This window comes from Martes martes (genome assembly GCF_963455335.1).
Source record: "Martes martes genome assembly, chromosome: 2".
NCBI lineage: Eukaryota > Metazoa > Chordata > Mammalia > Carnivora > Mustelidae > Martes > Martes martes.
Window position 1 is genome coordinate 115725876 of NC_137889.1, and position 19128 is coordinate 115745003.

A 19128-nucleotide genomic window follows, 5' to 3' on the forward strand; every position below is an offset into this window, starting at 1 on the left:
AAATTTTAGAGTAATGAAGAATATTAAGCTTTCATTTCCTAATATAATCTAAAACTGAAAACACTAAATTGAAATCTCCTATTATTTATGAAAAGTTGTTTTTCCTCAGCTTGTCACAATGAAATAATGTCAAAACAATTTTATTAGGTTAATAATATGATGAAAAATATTGCTTCTACCACTAATTATGTTATCTTAAGAATGTACTCATTTTTCTGTAAAATCAAAATATACTGTCATTTCTATTCTCAATTTTTCATGAGAAGATAAAGCCTTTATTAAAAAAAAAAGAAACAATCTATGAGATGCACAGTGCCAATGCTTCCATGATATATTTATGGTTTATGTACATACATGTATGTGGGAGAGAAATCTCACACTCTCTCTGTCACACACACACACACACACACACTCACACACACACAGGTGGAATAAACGTTTATCCAAGTTGGTTACTAAATCTATCAATAGAAATTCTATATTCACAGCAACACAATTTTCTTATTAAACACCATGATTTTCTCTTTCTGAGCCAAATCCAATATCTCGAACTACTGAAAAATGCTTTTTTCTTAGTACTGCCAATATTCCCAGAGTTAAAGCACTGATGCTTTTCTTAAAATAATTCTGCCTTCTGGGCAACAGGCACTTTTCAACATTAAATACGAAAAAAATTGGTTTTGTAGCTGCTATCTGTTTTATTGTGTGTAGACCTATGTTAAGATACTTTTTAAATTAAATGTCAAATCCAGATTGACATAGGAAACACAGCAGTTTTTGATATTTGATGAGAAGCTGTCAGCTTGCCTCTCTCCCTGTCAAATTGCCAGTCACTTCCTCAAGACTAGTTCAGTAAGTGATGATGGCAAGCAGAGTTCCACACAGAAAGGTCTCAGTCATATATGGTGTGTATGTGCATGTGTGAATGTGTGTGTATGTGGTCAGAGTGGATATGAGACAAGTTATTTTTTATTTGGAAATTGAATTCCATCCTCTTAATTATTAACGTTATTTTAGGAACATTTCTTGCAGGTGAATCAATAATTCAGAAATACCATTCAGAGTTAAGCATGAAAAGGCAAGTTGAATTCCTTCTCAGTAGTAATTTCCATGAAAAATCACATCTTTGAACGTTAGGCTATGGTTTTGAGAGAAGTTTTTATTCTGTTATTTGCCACGGCAATAGTCTATTTTAGTATTGCTAAGCCTGTCATTTTATTTCATTTTTACTAAATACCAGTATTAGATACATGTCAGTATGTATGTGTGTAGGTAGGCACGTAGCTGTGTGTAGCAGAACACAGAAAGGAATTGCTAGTCAGCATGTTGTGACTCTATTTTACATTCTTAAATATACACACACAAACACACACACACCCCTCATTTTAAGTGGTCATATATTTCTTAGGAAATTACATAATAATTAGTCTTTCAGAAAATGGAGGCAATTACCTAAATATTTGAAGCTCTTTACCTCACCCTTAATCAAAACAAAACCTAACAAAAAAAAAAAAAAAAAAAAAAAAAAAGGACACCATATTGTATTATTCCCAACGTGGGGCTCCAAAGGAATAGAATCAGAGGAGCATGCAGTTGATTCACATCTGGCTGTGGCAGCGGCCGCGTAAGGCAGCTGTGCCCAGGGTCTGGACCCTTTCTTGCACCATGTCCTTGGGTGCAGGTGTTAATGCCTGGAACTTGTTTCTGCTTTCTCATTCTTCCTGCCCTCCAGACATCGGATGCTAATCACTTCATTTTGTATCAACTTTTTTCTTTTCTACCTAAGCTGGTTTTTCTTTCTGTTGCTTGAAATTGGAGAACTTTGACTCAAAGATCCTTTGTAAAGCTATATTCTCAGATGCAGGCTAACTTAAAATTGTTTTATCTTCCAGTTAAATTGAAACTTTAATCATCGTGCTGTTTTCATATAGGTAGCCAGTATTACTTTTTTTTTCCTTAAAGTTTCTTTTGTCTGATAGGAATATAGCTACAACCACTTTTGTGCAGAATTTATGTATAAATACAAATTTATGTACACATCTATGTGTGTGTGTTGTATAAGTGTGCATGTGTTCTTGGATTTCAAGATTTTTCATTCTTTATATTTTACATGTGCTTCTCTTGAACAGTGTAAAGATGAGTATACATATTTTTTATTTAGTCTGATACTCTCTCTTTTGTTGGAAGATTTGAGCCTTTTAGATTTTAGCTGACTATGGACAATTTTATTTTTTTTTATTTATAGTGCTGTTTTATGTTTTCTGTGGGTCTTGTTTTAATTTTTGTTTTTCTATCTTTCCTTTCTTTTCTCTCTTTGAATTATTTTTTTCATTCTCTTTCATTTTTCCTTTTGAGTGAAGTGATGACTTAATAACTATTTAACAAAATTCTGCTTGTTAACAAACACCCTGAAACTCTCTTGGTACATACCCACCCTTAATATTTTTAGAGCCCAGTGCAAGAATACACTTGGAGACTCCTGATGCTCCTCTTCCCTCCTACATTTCTGACCTCCAAGGCTCCTAAGTACCTGAGTGTGGACACCTTGTCCACATGACTGTACTCTGTTCAAAAGTCCACCCATTTTTTCAAAGAGCCATCTTTTGGCTCCTCCTCAAGCCTGGGAGAGCAACAAGAGTTAGAGCAGAATTTTCATTTAGCCAGTGGCAGGTAAGACTGGGGATGTGTCCTGCACAGGCCTAAAAAGCAACTTGAAGCTGTTATTGTGCAGAATTCTGGGATTCTAGATCCATATAGCATAATTTGGAAGGAAATGGGTGTTGGGTTCCAGTAGGCCTATCCTCAGGTCCACAGAGATTCACATCCTTGTCAGTTAGTTAACATCATGTTAAAGGAGACCCAGGAAAAACAAAAACAAAAACAAAACAAAGCCAAAAACAAAACAAAACAAAGCCAAGAGGTCAGGGCAGAAGTCAGAGCTGCTTTCAAGTATCCTAAGACTGGTACTATTTCTCCGTGAAAAATATTTTTATAGATACAGACTACTAGCTTGACAATTTCTATCAGTACAGAGATTTACATACGATTATCATCACTGTAAAGAATCAATTCTTCTCAGAGTGTCCATTTTCTGTTCCCAACTTCTCCTTCTGTTCTAGCAATTTTCAAGACCATCTCTATGCATTGAGTTTTCTAAAGTGACACTAGGATATGATTGGCATGTCTATGCGTATGTGTATGTGTGTTTTGCTTTAATTGTGTTTGAAATTTATTAGGCTTGCTGGATGTGAAGATATGTGTTGTTTGACAGTTCTGGAAATTTTCCAGCTATTACTTTTAAAATATGCTGTTTTCTCTTGCGTCTCTTTCTGGAACTCCTGTTAAATACACATTAACCCTTCTCATTATAGCATTTATGTTCTCTGTTTCCTTGTGTTATTTTGGCATAATTTTTTGATATCTCCTTTAGTTTTATTTGTTTCTAATTTGTTGTCTGTTTCATTTAGGTTTTATATTTTCCTTGTTATATATATAATTCTTCTTGAGTTTCTATTTTCTATCCAAGTATGCTACATCACATTTTTTAGTTTTCTGTTTCCTGAAAATATGTTGGAACTCACGTTATTTCTTTTAACATACTAATCACAGTTTTAAAATCTCTGGTATTTTAGTACAAGAAATCTGTTAACAGTATATAAAAAGTCTTTCTCTTCATCTACCGTAAGTTTATGATGCTTTGTTTTCTTGTGTGGTTAATTATTATTTGATTTATTGTGAGGTGCTAGTTTCTTTTTAAAATAATGTGTGGCAATTATTTAAACAATTTTCTGGAAAACTGAATAAAAGAAGTTCCTTTTGCTAATAATTTAGCCAATTTAATGTCTCCAATTCTTAGATCAGACTGTACATTTTGTTGAACCACACAGAAGAGAGTTCTCAGAAATAGACCCTGTTGTTTTTAATGATTTACTTAAACATTTGCCTTAGTAAAGACATAATCTGTCCATTCCTAGAAATGCTGTTTGGTGTTTTCAAGGATTCGTTCGTTGGCCCTTTCATATTTTTTTTTCCTTTACCTATCCATCCACAGAGATTTCATGAATCCTTGACCATTTTCCCTCTACATATTCATTTTTGAGATTTCAACCCACAATACGACTTCAAGTATCATCCACATAATTATTACCTTTCCAAAGTATATCTTTCCAAAGAGCTCTCCACCTGAGCTCTTTCTCCTCATTTCCAGTCTGGTATGTTTTGATAATATTGATACTCTCTATCTTGATAGTTTTTGTTGTTTCAAGAGCACCTCAGTTCAAAGTATCTAAAACCCAATTGATGTTAGTCCACAAACTTATTTCTCCCCCTGCATTTTCTATCTCAGAAAACAGTATCTTTGGTGGCTAATTTATCCAAGCCAGAGAGTTAGAAGAAGATATTGATAAGAAATTACTCTCAGTTCAGTATAGAGTTATTAGTATAATATTCAAGGTCTTCCTTTCCTCCCTCTTCTGTGCTGTATATTCTAACAATGTTGCTAGTGCTCAAGACATTCATGTCCTCTGGCATTCTGAGCCTTTCCATGTGCTCTTCTCCATCTGGAAAATGTGCACCCCACTGTTGGAACTAACTTCTGTGCTTTCCTACAGTTATCATCATCGTCATCAGCTCTTTGACGTTCTTCCTTAAACAGTTAGATGAGACTAGTTTCTTCTAGAGCATGAAAAACCCACCTAATTACATTGCTTATGTTACATCATCATACCTGTTTGATAACTCATCTCTTTCAGTGAGTGACTGTGTTTCCGCATGGTTGATGCAGGCCTGAGCATCGTGTTGGCCACAGAAGCCACTCAGTTAACATTTGCTGAGTTGAGAGTTGAATTACAGTTTTATACCAAGTACAATCAATAAAATAAGTAATTTAAGTGTCATCTTTGACAGGTCATCATACTGTATGCTATGGAATTTAAGGCACAGAATGAAGAATAAGATCTCTGTACTCAAGGGGTTATAATTTAATTGGCCATAAATTACCTAAACCTATTATGACTGTAAGCAGATAAAGATAATGAACAATGTTGTTCACTATTGTCAAGTATGTATTACAGGAAACAATTCACATAGGAGATCATTGGAGCATTTATCCTAATAAGTCCTTGAAATTTTATCATACCTGTCTTCTGCTAAACCCTAATGAAGCCCAATTTCTAGCCTGTAAATAATATCATTTCCATGATAAATAAGAATAACCTTATCCAACTTGAAAAATAAACAAGCATTTGGAAATGGATACATTCATTTCCACAAATATTTTCAGTTTTTTTCAAATGCTTACAGTTTAGTGAGAGAAGTAGTGATCAAAATATGGAATTTAAGGCAGCATAGTAATTGTAATGATGCCCCTTATCAGAATGTAATAATATATAATAGTCAGAAGTAGCTTGAATAGCTATGAAGCTTTGACATATTTGATGTTATAATAATGTATGGAATCTGGTGAATAACATAAATCTAAATACAATCATTCAAAAATGCCATTTAAATTTTGTTAGGTATTTTTTCTGATATCAACAATCATTTAAATCTTTTAGCCTCTCTATTATATGTATTTTAGTTAATAAAACAGATTTCAAGAATGATAACAAAAATGGAGAATTTAAGTCTTCATTATTTGTGAATAATTTTGTCTCATAATTTTTTTTTTCAAAATTTATTTATTTGACAGACAGATCACAAGTAGGCAGAGAGGCAGGCAGAGAGAGGAGGAAACAGGCTCCCCACCAAGCAGAGAGCCCGATGAGGGACTCTATCCCAGGACCCTGGGACCATGACCTGAGCCGAAAACAAAGGCTTCAACCCACTGAGCCAGCCAGGTGCCCTGTCTCATAAATTTTCATATATAGATTAACTTCACCACAACCTTACATAACAGTCAGGTTGTTATTATTATTATTATTATTATTTCTGATATTTTAAAATAATGTACTAAAAAAACAGAAGTTAAATAATGAGGAAATCTTAGTAATTTCAAAATTTTAAGGCTATTATCATAATCACCAAGAGGATTAATTCTAGTGCAGAAACTAAAACATTTTGTTATATATATCATTTTGACATATATCTCAAAATCAATGTAAATATAGTGAAACATTTCTTACAAGTTTTCTAACATGGTTAAAGTATATCTTAAGTAAAATGTATGGGAACAACTAAAAAGGAAAGGGTTTTTTTTTTTTCCCTTCCTAATGTTTTATTGTTTAAAACGAGAACAATTGATTTAAGTTATTTCAGACAATACTGACATTGCCTTTTTATGTAAAACATGCCCCAATACATGCCAACTACTTTTCTTTTTAGAATAATTTAGAAGAAAACATTATTAGGCAGCTAATTCAATATTTTTAAAAGGCATGGTAATGTCATTCTCTAAGCCTGTCTGTAGGCAGCAGGAAGGTAAGTGTTATTTTTTGTTGTTGTTGTTTTTGTTCTTTTTTCCTTAAAAACCTTGAAAACGGATGCGAATGAATAGCTTTTCCCCAGGAAGCAAAATCCGTCTCTGAGAACTTCACAGGGTGCGTGCTGATGCTGGCCCGCAGCACTGCACGTTTAAAAAGCTGCTGAGTTGGAGGTCATCCTGATAACACCGCCCCAGCGGAGAACGAGTTGGCACTTCACTTTAGATTTCCCTGCCAGCGCCTATTCCTGTTTAACACTTTCATTTGACCCACTCATGGTTTCTTCTCTCCGAGGTTTAAAACCGAGATCAAGTATATCTCTTTAATAATGTCACATTCCAAAGAGCAGCTCCAATGAGGGGATCGTTAAAGGGCTTAGTGATTCACATAAGGACCATCATGCAGGGAGATAATAAATAATGTAGTACAGAGATGCCACCATCGGGGCACCAAGGATTAATTCAAACAGCTGTCACAGAATTTCATAGGAAGTTTGAAGTGGATATACGTGATTCCATTTCTGATTTACAAATATTCTCATGTTATCAACTATTCTCACATAATCATCATTAAACTCTGGATGTGCCTATGTTTTGGTAAATTTAGTATGTGTTTTCCATGTGATGTATCACACTGAATTGTCTCCAGTCTGATCTATTTTAGTGGGCTAGTTGTTTTCTTTAGACTTCACCAACCAGCTCATTCTAACAGAATTCTGTCAATGACTTAATTTCAACAAGTGTGACTTCAGGAGTTGTTGACTCCTTCAAGTTCTCCCTCTCTCTCCCATATCTAGTCACAGACACTCTTATAAGTTGGTTCCAGCTGTTCTTGCCTCTACCATTCCCACCTCGCCATAGATCAGCACATAATGCTACCCTGTGCAAGGTTTTGTGCCATTTGCACCGCTACCCTTTCACCCAGGGCACCGATTCTCAGTGAGGCTGGGGCGCTCAGCTCTCCCACCACCCTGAGCGAGCCGCGCCTCCTGTCCACACTGCAGCCCAAGACTCACCTGGTAGCAATGCCAGGCTTACTGACTTTATTCTTCTGAACTAGTCAAGACTGTGTTGAAATCAAGACTGTTGACATCATATGTTATTTCACCCATCGCTTACCTCTGCATTGCTGTTGGAGCCGTTCTAGGGGATGATGCACACTCCGCCACTGTATTTGTCTTTCTAAGGAAATTTTTGACACTCTTCTTGTCTAGACAGCTTCTGAATATCGTACTGTGGCTGATTCTCAAGGCGTACATACTACTTAACTATAGCCTGTCACTGGATATGTTGTTTATCATTAACTCCTCACTGCCTACCACCAAATCTGGAAAATGCCCAAGAAATATTTGAGGAAGGCTTACTGAGACTCACTTTTCTTCTAAAGAAAAAGGTAGACGTTTTGGCCTAAAGTTTAGGTGATCTAGAACAGTTCTTCGTTTTACAGGACTTTGTGATTGCCAAAATTGGAGCAAGTTCAAGTAACAGGCATGCCATCTGACCTGGAATGAATGTTCCATGTGACACTTAGGCACTCTGGTTACCTGAGGTAACTTCCCGGAACTTCATTGAAACCTTCCCTTGCCAGCTTTTTTCTTGTAATCTTTTGGACATCTTTCTCTGTCTAACCAATCACATGATTTTATCAGACATGTTATGTAAATGTGTTACGGAAAGCTATTCCTAGTTTATATTGTTTTGTTCTCTACTAATGTGTATGTATGTGATAGAGTGTAACTAATAGGTTATTTTCAAATGGGAAAAATGGCTTTCAAAATACGTTCTTTTTGTTAACATATAAGAATATTTAAAAAGTCAGCCTCCAAAATATAGTAATATTAGGTATTTAAACAGGGTTAATGAATGAGTTTTTGGATGTTTTAATATGAATTAGCATTACTGATAGGAATAATGAAATTGATTAAAAACATCAGCAGGCCTTTCTCTTCTTGGTGTGAATTTTCAAAAAAAGCATACTTTCTTTTCTTTCCTTTTTTTTTAATTTTAACTTGTCATGAGCTCTGCTTAGTCCTAGCCATGATAATTGAATGGAAAGATAGAAACTTCAATTAAAAAGAAAACACAGCTCAGATTTCCTGTTTTCTCAGAATCAGATGAACACCTGGTGCCTTTGAAATCCATTATATTATTTGAATTTGTTGAAAAATAAGGATGGAGAGAAAAAAATAGGACCAAGAGGCAAAAACAAAGCCAAAAAAGATATCTGTACATTATGGCTAGAGATATATTACTTTCAAATATATTTTCATTATCTCCTGATGATTTTCATAAATGCATGCAGTGTTTGCTGAAATTCAGCTTGCTGGCATTTTTTAAAAAAACTATTTGACATTTTTCTCCTCTAAAATTTATAGATTTGTTTATAGTTTTGACTGTGCTATGTATAGGTTGGATATTTTAAAATTTGCTGTAGGTATTTTAAAAATATGAGAGCTAAACAGAAAAAAAATGAGCTTGTAAATGTACATTTTGTTGTTTAATGTAGGTTTTAATCACTGATATGATAAACATAAAATTTCCAGATATTAGATTTCACTGAGTTTCAGCAGGCCTATATTAATTTTACTTCTAACTTGGAATGTGGTGACATATATAAAAATTCCAGCAAAGATTCTGTGGTTAAAAATATTGTATAGGTTCTGAGTTAGTTGTTGCTTGGATTAAGCTATTTTCTGATAAGAGTTTAAAGGTATCTGGTGGTTGGTTGCTTGAATTTCTCTGAATAAATGGCCTATCAAGGTAAAATGTTTAAACCCATGGAAATCTGGAATTGTGTTTCAAAAAAATAAAACTTTAAAATCCTATAATGTGACACATATTTGCTCATATGAATAATGGTTATGTGTTGCATCAATAGAAAGAATTTAAGAGGACTCATGCATCTAAAGTACTCCTAGGACTTTGAGAAGTGTGGAATGTATGCTAATAGAAGCAATCAGTTTACTTAGTTGAATAAATTATATTTTCACACATTTCACAACCTTTTTAATGGCAACTTGTTGTTGTTTGGGGATAATTACCCTCTGTTAAGGTTGACAAGTTCCTTAATTGACAGAAATAGACATCCACCCAGCCCTTACAAAATGATACGAGTTGTTTGTCAATATGTCAACCAAAGAGAGAGGTCAACTGCAAATACTTAATTCAATGTCTTCTCCATTTGAATAGATTTCAATTTTCATTTCTGGGAGGAAAAAAAATCACTCAAGTTAGAACAACACATATTGGAAAAAAAAAAAGGAAAAGGATCGACACCATCTCTTAAAAATTTTTATACTACTATCACTGCTCAGATTTTAATAGTCATAATGGTAAATCTAATATCTACTATAATGCAATAATATAGAATAAAGTCAAGAAGATATATACATCTCCTTATACATGTCTGTTGTATACAGATGTTTCAAAGGTTGCCTGAAAATATGCAAACTGGAGATTAGAGGTGATCAGGAAAGCATATTGTATATGCATTTCTTTGGTGGACTCATGTAACTGGGCTTTTCTCTTGCAGTTGTCATCCTCCATTCTGTCATATCTTTTTCAGCATACAAATATATAGATATTCCTAATATCTTTCAACCTAAAAAGAATTACAAAAATAACAAGAAAACCAACTCTTGACTCCATGTCTGTTTTTGCTTGTTGCATAAGAGGATATATTATTCTTTTCCTTTTCTCTGTTCTTCACAGAGACATTTGTTACAAAAAGTATTTGTAATAGCATATTACACATCCTAACCCCCCATTCTCTCTTTAATCCATTCCACTAGGGCTCCTCTCATCCTGTAATTCCACTGAAACTGATCTTGCCATTGTCTCCAGTGACTTAAATGTTGCCTACTGCAGGATTTGTTATTTCTAATCTTAAGAAACTTGATTGATCAGTAGTATTGGCTAAAACTGATATCTTCATTCTCTTATTATACTTTCATTTTGGGTTTCATGAGATTGTTTACTTTTTTTTTTTTTTTTTTTTTGCCTATGGCATCAGCCATTACTCAGGTTTGGATTCTGTGATGGGTCCTTGCCTTAGTCTTTTTCATCATTTTAAATAGCATTGTTCTCCTTGTTCTTTAGCATTACAAAACTGCTTTTCAGGAAGTGGATCAAATATCATATATTTTATTCATGTGTACATTAAAAATAAAATTCTGATTCATATATTGAAGATTTTTAAAGTAGCTTCATATTTGGAAGCGGTACCAGCTTAATTCCTAGAAAAAGCACTGAAGTTTCAGAGTTTGGCAAATCACAAGCATCATTAGGTTGATGCCACAGGACTCTCAGATATTTCCAAAGAAAAGTCCAATGTTTGGAACCACAGCTTTCATTTAAGTAGCTTAAAAACAAAATATTGAAGTTTACATGTGTTAGTTTTTGTAAGATATGGGTAGTCCGGTAAATAATGTATACCCTGCACAGATTGAGTTTATTGTCAGTGAACACATTTTTTACTGTGTGCATCCACTGTATTAGGTATTGTACTAGATGTTAAGTTTACCTTAGTAATTTAAAGACTTGGGCTGATTCAGTCAGTAGAGCATGGGACTCTTAATTTCAAGATCATGAGATCAAGCCCCATGTTGGGCATGGAACCCACTTAAAATAAATAAATAAATAAATAAATAAATAAATATCTTAAAACAAAGCAAAACAAAACAAAAAACAAATAAAAAAAAAAAAAAAAAAAAACTCACCATCCCAGACCTCAGACTGGTATGGGAAACCAGCAATAAATTAATAATTAATACTTCAAACTGGAAAAGGGTATAAAAGAGAAAGGAAGTCAATATTTAAAAAGACAGCAAAGGAATGTCATACTAAATATTGCTTCCTTATTTAATTATGAAATAAAAGGTTATTTCAACTGAGTTCAACAAATTCTGAGAAACTACTAAGAGACACTACATTAGTTAATGAGAATGAAATGGCAAAGAAAAAATATTTTACTTGACACGAAAGGAGCTTGTTGTCTAGTACTCATAACTACTAAAATGGTTGTTGATGCTCTTGGATTTTCCTAAATAAATGCTTAGCTCATTTACTTAGTCTGAAATGTAATTCTGAATATACTATGAACTGAATTTTTATTGGTAATGTAATTTATCTAGACCAATGTTTTCAAGTGCTTTCAGTATAAAGACCTATATTCAGAATTAATATATATCAAAAGTTTTTACATGAAATCATTCATATTTTCCATCATTTATGTCAGAAAAATAGTTCATGGTTACCAGGAATTTAGTAACTCTTTAAGTGAACATTTACTCAAAAGAGAGTTTCTAGGCATTTTAAATGTAATTGTGTATGTATTTATGATGTGCATTATTTAGTCAAAATAATTCATACATTGGGGAAAGGATCCCTTACAAAATATCAGTTAAATACAGAGGTGGAGCTCTTGAACTCTATTTGAACTATCACACTTTTCCATTGCCTCCTGCTAAGACATAAGGGAAAACTCAATGCCGTATATCTGTAGAGTGTTCAAAAATGAATAGGGGAGAGAAGGAGCACAGAGGACTTTCAGGCAATGGAACTATTTTTTATGATACTAAATTAGTGGATATATTAATAATAGGGAAGTTTGGGTAGGGGAGGGACTTAGGAATAATATGAGGACTCTGTATTTTCTGCTCAATTTTGCTATGAACTTAAAGACTTCTCTAAAAATTGGGCGCCTGGGTGGCTCAGTGGGTTAAGCCTCTGCCTTCAGCTCAGGTCATGATCTCAGGTCGTGGGATCGAGTCCCACATCAGGCTCTGCTCAGCAGGGATCCTGCTTCCCCCTGCCTCTCTGCTTACTTGTGATCTCTCTCTCTCTCTCTCTCTCTCTCTGTCAAAATAAATAAATAAAATCTAAAAAAAAAAAAAAAAAAGACTTCTCTAAAAATTAAAGTCTATTAAGAAATAAACAAGTGGGGCACCTGGGTGGTTCAGACAGTTAAGTGTCTGCCTTCAGCTCAGGTTATGACCCCAGGGTCCTGGGATGGAGCTCAGTAGGGAACCTGCTTTTCTCTTCCTCTGCCTGTTGCTCCCCCTGCTTGCGCACTCTCTCTCTGTCAAATAAATAAATAAAATCTCAAAATACATCAAAAATAGATTAAAAAATAAACAAGTAAATGTATAGGAGAAACTACCTACTTATGTATGTGCATACATGCATATATATGTATGCATAAATGCATATATGTTAAATGAGACTATGTACATAAGTATATATATGTGTGTACATATATATAAATGAGACTACATACATAAGTGTGCATATATATATATATATATACACACACACAACATGTGAACCAGCCTATGCACCTGCAGTTTATGATACTGCATATACATATATTTTCAATCTTCAAAGAGGCTTTTGAGATAAATATCTTTGTCGTTTTAGAGTCATGCAATCCAATACTTAGAATGTTTAAGTGTTTTCCAAAGTTCACACAACTCTAAGGACCACAGCAAGGACAGCCATAATTTCTTTTATTGACCATTATTTATAATCATATTATTACCTTTCTTTGCCAAATTTATAGCAATACAACTGAAATGTAGGAAGTTAAAGTGGAATGTGATGTGTGTTAAAGGTCTGCTTGTATTTAAAAGTAAACAGAGTTAAAGTAATGTCACAGTAATGATGTACTAGCAACAGACTGAGGGTTGCTGGGGGGAGGGGGACGGGAGAGGGTGGTGGGGATATGGACATTGGGGAGGGTATGTGCTAGGATGAGTGCTGTGAAACGTGTAAACCTGGCAATTCACAGACCTGTACCCCTGGGGATAAAAATACATTATATATTTATTAAAATTAATTAATTAATTTTTTAAAAAAAGAAAGAAAGAAGAAAAAAAAATGATGTAGCTGACCCAATGCGGTAGCCCAAAACACATGACCAGGATTGAGGAAGAAGAAGATGAATCACCTTGGAGACATCTTAACATTTGACTTCTCTGATAGTTATTAAATATTTTGAAATTCCATGTGGTGCAGGACCCTAAAAGGATTTGTTCACAGGGATTTAGAAGGTAAAACAGTCATACGATTGTAAAATCATGAGGAAAATTCCAATTTAATACTTAGAAATGTGTGATTTTTTAATGATGGATTTTTAATGTTTCTACATAGTTGATAGGAATTTGCATTTTTTTAATTCGGTTTGGGTAGTTCCTCCCAGAATATAGGTTTGATTGAAAGATGACAGTGAAAACAAAAACAAAAACAAAAACAAAAACATTCTATTTCCAGAGAAATTCAGGAGATGGGAGTGTGTGAATTCTCTGGTAATCTGATGTGTCATTAAACCTCAATTACCTCCATATACTCACTCATACTGTGTATCATCCCTGCCATGCCAGGCATCCTCTGTCTCCAGATTACAATGGTCTAGGCTCACAAGAGGCATTCTCTGCCATAACAAAATTATCCGAGTCCCAGCCTACTGCACAGGCCACATTCTCCAGCTTGCTTTCCCCTGTAGGAACTTCCTCTCACAAACTACTCCTATATGTCATGTCCAGTAAAGAGCATCAGTGGTAAGTCTTCTATTACTTTTCTAAACTATTCTCATTTGCCTGATTAAGTGAGAAATTAAATTTTTACCCTTGTTTTTCCAAATTAAAATAATATCAGAGTATATCCTTTCATCAAGATATCTTTAAATTGTTAATGTTGCAAGTAATCTTCTTGAATCTATTCCAGGTTAATATACTATTGGCTATACATATTTATGATAAATGAAGAAATATTTACAAGTTTTTTTTTAATTGAAATGAAATGGAGAATTACACTGATCACTAGGAAAATAATAGGGTCTAAAACTTGCTTATCTTTTATGAGATATGTAGATTGAGAAACACATTTATGCTATTTAAGAAAAATAGGATATACTTTTAGTTAAGTGCTAGACTAATTGTTTTTGTTTTTTTTTAAAGAAAATTTACTTTGAATCCTTCCTAGGAAATCTATACCTGTAGACTTATTTTAAGGTTTAAAGTTTGGCAATCATTGAAGCCAATAAATCAGAGCAGAATCTTCAAATTCAAATATCAGACATACCTTTATGACCTATGCAACTTTTGGTGATTAATTAGATATTTGAGTTTTCATAAGGCTAACAAATGCCTGCTTTAATAACACCTTGAGTAATCATAATGGGAATTTTGTTTTTCATGTGGTCCATTTTAACAGAGACCAATTATTGCACAAAGATCTATTATAGCATGTTTTTTTTTTTTTAGTGTATATTAAAGAGGGACTTAATTTGTATTGCTGAATGTCATCAGTAGCATTGTTTTCATAATTTATTTGGCATACATTTATATTCTGGCAACTCTTATTTAATTTTTATGAATAGTTGAGATGTACACAGCATCCTTCCCCCTTTCTCTTTCAATAACTTTGCTACCTTTCATGAATCCGCATCTTACAAGTAATATGCTTTGCCTTTTTCCATAAGTGAAGCATACAGCCTAACTTGACCAACCAATCCAGTATATCCCTCTAAAATCACACGAGTTCACTAAATGTAACTCTCAGTATGCTGAATTCTAGAAATCTGGTTTTCTCCCTTCCTCTCTACCATGTAGTGTATAGGTATAAAGTCTAGAACAGCTATAACCATATGCTACCAAGCAGAAAGTTAATCTGAGAGGGACAAAGCCAAGAAAATCCATCCAGGCCCTAATCCTATTTAATGTTAAACCCAGTTTAACTCTTTGGAGTTGTCACACAAGATAGTGATTTTCTTGTAATCATTTACCAATTTGAGTTGGGCCTGTACTTACTTTCAGATTAAGTATATAATGGATAAGAAATTTGTTACAAGGAGTGGAGTTACAAGTAACAGGCTAGAATTCTTTAGAAGTGAGGAAATGCATGAGAAGTTGAAAATCTTTCTTTTACAGTTGCACAATGGTTGGTTAAAGTGGTGTTCTTATAATTTGGGCCTCAGGGCATGTGCTTCCAACAAGACAGCCTTAGGCAACTGAAGGGGGAAAGAAAAGGATAATGGATTCTATAGTCTAAAAAGAAAACAATCTTGCTTTGTTGTGTACTACTCAAACCAAAGAGAAAAGAAAACTTGGCCAAGACTGGCTCTTCTGTCTTTAGTCTACAATACAAGTATACTAAATTTAATTTTCAAGGACCATGCTCCTCCACTCCCCCCCACCCCTGCCCATGACTGGAAAAGCTGAATTACCCACAGCAAACCAAACAGAAGGCTATCAAAAGCAGAGATGAGAGACAGTGGGAGAAAACAGATGAATGGGAAATATATGGCCTTATTCTAGCATATTTTTCAAGCACTGTCTCCCGAAAAAAGTATAAACACTCACAGTATGGAAATGAAATCAAAATGAAGGTTGAGAAAAGGAGATAAATAAAATACTCACCCACTTCACCCATTCTTTCTATTGGCTTCAATAAAGATACCATCTATATATCTATATATCCACATATACTTTAGTATACATACATATCCAAAATAGGGCTCATACAGATGAATGTTTCCCCATTAAAGATGAAAGCAGCACTATAATTATAACAACATTTTTGACAGATCTTTCATAAGACTATCCACCTGATTTTCAAAGTACTTTAGGTTAGTGTGTTAAGTTTTTTCCGTGTTTAATTAGCTGACATTCTTTTTATAGCTATAAATCAACTAAGCATTGTTTTTCAAAATGATTTGCAGGTTAAACAATATTTTTCCCAAGTTGCTGAGGATACCAAACTTATAACAAGCTTCATTAAGAATAATTTTTAATAAACATAGCAAAAAAGACTAAGTCTGGTTTCCTTTTACATAAATATTTAATTTTTTTGATTGCTAGTTTACAAGTGTTTAAATGGACAAGAATGATTTTACCTCTTCAATAACACTTTTATATTAATTCATGATATTTTGATTCAATATATGGTCATAAATCTCCACACATTACCCATTAATATATTTAATGGGGATGTAATAATAACAACACTACATATAAAACACATCATTATTTTGGTGCTTTTACAAATCTTTTCCCCAGTTTTAAGTTCTAAAAAAAACCAAAAATTTAAAAATTCTAAGAATTAGAGAATACCGAAAACATAATGAAGTTGAATTTCACCTTTATAATATTTCCATTTTATCCTAAAAGAGAACATTAAAAAATGTGACATTGCTATACCAGACCACCTTGCTAATGGTATAAAAGATTGCCATGAGCAAGAAATTGTGTCACTGATATGTGGAATTTTTTTAGTTATATCTACAAATCATTAGGAAAAATGTTCGAAATAACAAAACAAAATATGGTGGTCATCCCTGAACCGTTTGATGTTGCTTAGTCTATACCATTTTTTTTTTCCACTCATAATAAGCATCCTCCCCCCAAGTGCCTTTAAAAAAATACATTACACAGTACAATAACAGAAATCAAAGAGAGCACAAACTATTTTGAAGAACAGAAAAATCTGTAGCACACAAAGGTATCTTATAGTAAAGAGCAGACTTCTTTGGGGACAGTAATCAATTAGCTTGTAATTCATTATGAAGATTTCTCTTTCCTTTTATGGGGAGAGTCTACTCTATTTGAAGTTGCTACACCATTTTCTGTTCCTTTTCTAGAAGACCTCCCTTTAGTCCGTTTCTTCTTCACAACGGGGGCCTGAAGAGTAGTGTCTTCCTCCATCCACCTCTGAAGCTGGACATTAAATAAATTCCATGTTATGTATGCTTGGATGGTGCAACTGGATGAAAGAACAGCAATTTTAGCTGCCAACACATTTACATTTCCACCAATAGCATCTGGATTCCGATTCTGCCCTCCGGCCAGGTGAAAGCCTACAGTCACCACAGACACAATTAAAGTCACAAGTCGACCCAAAATAAACACAATTGCCCACAGAGAAAACTCTTTCTGGTACTTTTCATCACTAAAATAAAACAGGTCACAAATGTGGGAAAGTAACTCAACAAAGTAGTGCATCATCAAAAGAACAAGTCCCAGATGATTCAAGTACAAGAGGTAAGCTCCAGCGATGTGAAAGAGGTGAAGGCCAATGTAGACAAGTTGACGAGGGATATCTTGCTTTTTGATTCTCTGGAAATAGAGTTCAGGAAAGGCATGAAACCAGTAAGCCAACTGTGATATGTAGAAAAACTTCATTTGGAAGGTCATCATATTATGGGGATGAGCCCTCCATAAGAGAGTTGGGTCTGACAGACAGTTTTCAGAAATTAGAATGAATGTGCCCCAAATACAAGAAACAAGGTAGAATACACTAAACTGGCCAGATTCATTAAATTTGCTTTGTTTCGCTTTGGGGAACTGCATTCGCCTGTTAATTTTATCCAACACATACTCCTGAATTGTGGCGTGAATGATGATTGCCACTAGCATGTAGAAGAAAACCGTGGCCAAATCTTTGATGCCATAATAGTAAAGGAACTTTGATTCTGTGGCTCGCTCTTCTGCTGCAGGAAAGGTAACACTGTGCTGAAGAGTAATAAAAACGATAGACGCTTCGGCCGTCCCCTCGAACATAAGCCCCAGCACGAAGAACATCCCCACACAGGCGACGAGGTCCGCATGATTCTGCAGGATGAATTCGTGGCTCAGGACTGGGGGGTTCTTGGTGCTCTTCTTACGAAACGCCATGGCAGCGCTTCCCAGATACTCACCGACGAGCCGCAGCTGCCTCCCCCTGGCTGCTCCTCACAGCGCCGCCGCTGCCGCAGCTCCGGGGGCTTCGCTTCCCATCCCCGAGCCAGTCCCGGGTCGCCGCGGCCGCCCAGAAAAAAATAAATCAAAGGCAAGGGCCGAGCAGGACTGAGCATGCGCGCCAGGGGGACGGCGGAGGCAGGGAAGGAAATCGAGTGCCGCGCCCCTGCCCGGCGCCAGGCCCGGGGTTGCGAGCGTGGATCTTCCACGTTGATCGTCGCCTCTTGAAATCCGCTGGCCTCGTCGGGATGCTCCCGAATTCTTTTTCAGTGGCATCTTCGTCAGTAATCATGACAAAGCAGGCTAGAACTCTGGTTGTTCTTCATCAGAATGGTTATAAAAACACCATCATCCTCATAATGATGTTAGAAGCAAACTCTCACGGTGCTTAGCGTTTACAGGTGCTTTTCCGAGCACTTTGCTCAGATTTATAAGTGCATCCTTTCTGGAAAACCCAATGAGGTAGATACGGGGTGATAATATCTTTTTTTTTTTTTTTTTTCTAATTTTTACTTTTTTACTTTTTTTTTTTTTTTTTTTTTGCAGATGAGAAACTGAGGTACCAAGAGTTTAAGTAAGATATGCCCAAGATCACACAGCTAGTAAATGTCAAAACCAAGATTTGAATCCAGTCTGGATTCAGAGCATGTGCTCTTCAGTGTTATACTGTATCGCCTCTTACTGTAACCTTCACACGTGGAAATAGTTCACTACAGCAACAACAAAACACTGTAAAAAAGAATAGTTGCCGTGTTGGCAATAACAATAACGGTGGCATGAATTGTACTTATTATATTTTTAAAGGGTGAGTGGTGGTTAGATGGGGAGAACTATTTATCAGTTCATAGGAAGGTATTTTGGCTATAAAGCCCAAAATTGATTTTCCTTACTCTACCAGATAAGAACCTCGTGTTTCATTTTATCATGGTTGCATATAAATTTGCTAAAATACACATATTGAAAAACAGCTTCTTTTGT

The 19128-nt window shown here is 34.9% G+C and overlaps 1 protein-coding gene across 1 annotated transcript; it reads right to left on the reverse strand.

The window, feature by feature from the left end:
- Positions 1 to 16974: 16974 nt before the first annotated feature.
- TRAM1L1 (translocation associated membrane protein 1 like 1) lies at positions 16975 to 18266 on the reverse strand (the record flags this gene model as incomplete). Its single annotated transcript, XM_080797158.1, has 1 exon — positions 16975 to 18266. Exon 1 carries the CDS (start codon positions 18085 to 18087, stop codon positions 16975 to 16977), a length of 1113 nt encoding a protein of 370 aa, XP_080653284.1. The 5' UTR covers positions 18088 to 18266.
- Between the last annotated feature and the right edge of the window lie 862 nt (positions 18267 to 19128).